Source organism: Henckelia pumila, chromosome 3, assembly GCF_033568475.1.
Source record: "Henckelia pumila isolate YLH828 chromosome 3, ASM3356847v2, whole genome shotgun sequence".
In the NCBI taxonomy this organism is placed as follows: Eukaryota; Viridiplantae; Streptophyta; class Magnoliopsida; order Lamiales; family Gesneriaceae; genus Henckelia; species Henckelia pumila.
Genome location: NC_133122.1, coordinates 195,562,731 through 195,564,641, shown reverse-complemented (window position 1 = coordinate 195,564,641; position 1,911 = coordinate 195,562,731). Strand labels below are relative to the sequence as shown.

Here is a 1,911-nt window from a genome sequence, read left to right as displayed (position 1 = left end):
ACGGTGTTTTTGTTTTAGTTTTTAATATTTGACCCTTACTTTTAAGTATCTAGATTAACTAGAGATTAGATTGGATTTTTTAAAAATTATTATTTTCATGTACTAAATAATTTGGTTTTGTTTATTTGTATAATTAAGTTGTCAGGGTGTATATATATATATATATATCGGTATAGATCAAATAATAATTATGAAAATAGATTATTATAAAATTAATATATCGATTAAATTATTTATTATTGTGTCAATAAAAGCATAGTCATGTGTAATATGCCAGATTTATATTAACAAAATCAACTTTAAAAAAAATGTGAAGTGCAATATTGAAAGTTAAATATTTCTTCAAAAAAATAAAGTTAAGTACTATATATAATTTACATACTTTTTGTTTTGACGAAGATTTGACTAATAATCAGTCTCCGATTACACTTGTCAACAAAATATGATAAAAGCAAGTATTTTGATTGGGCATGGTTGCTATAAAAACCCCACATGCAATGTACTCAAATTTCATCAGCAATATGGCACCAAAATCCCTCTCGTTGCTGGTCGTTATCTGCTCGATTCTCCTTGCTTCAGCTTCGATCGAAGCCTCACTCGATGGTTGGCAGGTGATCAAGAATCTAAGGGACCCGACGGTGATTGATATCGCGAAGTTTGCGGTGAAAGAACACAACAAGATTGTCGATTCCATGTTAGAGCTTGTGTCTGTGGTTCACGGAGAAACTCAGGTAGTTAGTGGTATTAATTACAAGCTCCTCATCTTAGCCAAGGACGACGCTCTCGAGGGTAATTATCGGGTGGTTGTTTGGGACAAGCCTTGGACGAAAGAGAGGAACCTCACTTCCTTTGAGAAGATTTTGAAGCTTAATTAATCATGTATATGTATGTGTATTGTTGAAATATGCCAGTTTGGTGTTGTTACATGTTCAAAATAAAATTAAGGAAACTCTAAGGATATTATTGATCCACTTGAAGATCTTTATAAAAGTTACGACTGATCCAAAATGAAGATATTCGGAGTCTATCGTGTTTTTCGATCATTAAAAAATATTGAAAATGAATGTAAATACAAATTGAAGGATAAAAAATTAAAACAATATATAATTTACGGGACTAGCTATAAATGAAAATTCATTGTAACATGAATAAAAATGGAAAAAAATACAAATTATAGGAGTAAAAATACAAATTTACAATTAACAAGAACAAAAGAGAAAAAATTGCAAATAAGATTACCAAAAATGTAGATCTTAAGTGATGAATTCGTAACAATTCAAGATGACGGATAAAGATCATTGATTCATAATCGATGCTAGCTATTTCAATCACCTTGTGTGGACAATGGATCCAATCAACCAAAGGGAAGGCGCATTTATAACTCAATCTAAAGTATACTTAAAATTAAGAAAAATAATAATTTTGATCTCGTTGCGAGGCATTGATGACATGACAGCCATATATACTATGTAACATCAACACTTTCGATTAGAATCAAATTTTTTATATGGATTTTATTTCAATTTTTTTAAAAAATATAGAAGCAATTTTAAAGTTTTAATAAATTTTTAACTAGAAGTAAAAGCTAAAATCCAAATGCTAGAAATTTTAACTCGTCAAAAATTATTCTTTCAAGTATTTTTTAAAATCCGTTTGTAACCAAACAATTCATGTTTCAAGAAAAGCACATTTTTTAATTAAAAAAAGAAAAGAAAAAAAAGGAAGTGTTTTTAAACACATTAGCTTCTCCAATCAAACGAACGTTTAATTTATTGAGCTTATTCAGCCCTCTTATTTAGGTCATCTCCAACCACAAACATCATTTTAGTGCAAGTTCTGCACTAAATCATACGTTCATCTCCAACATATTTAAATCAAATCTTACATCAAAATGAATATTTTCGAAATATT

At 28.9% G+C, this 1,911-nt stretch overlaps 1 protein-coding gene across 1 annotated transcript; it reads left to right on the top strand.

Annotated features, from left to right (window-relative positions):
• Positions 1–470: 470 nt before the first annotated feature.
• Positions 471–875, top strand: LOC140890289 (cysteine proteinase inhibitor 1-like). Its single transcript, XM_073298051.1, has one exon. It carries the CDS (start codon positions 471–473, stop codon positions 873–875), a length of 405 nt encoding a protein of 134 aa, XP_073154152.1.
• The last annotated feature ends 1,036 nt before the right edge of the window (positions 876–1,911 follow it).

What these genes read in the sequence shown, in the direction of transcription:
- LOC140890289 (XM_073298051.1), top strand. Translation starts at nt 471, where the DNA reads ATGGTTGCTATAAAAACCCCACATGCAATGTACTCAAATTTCATCAGC.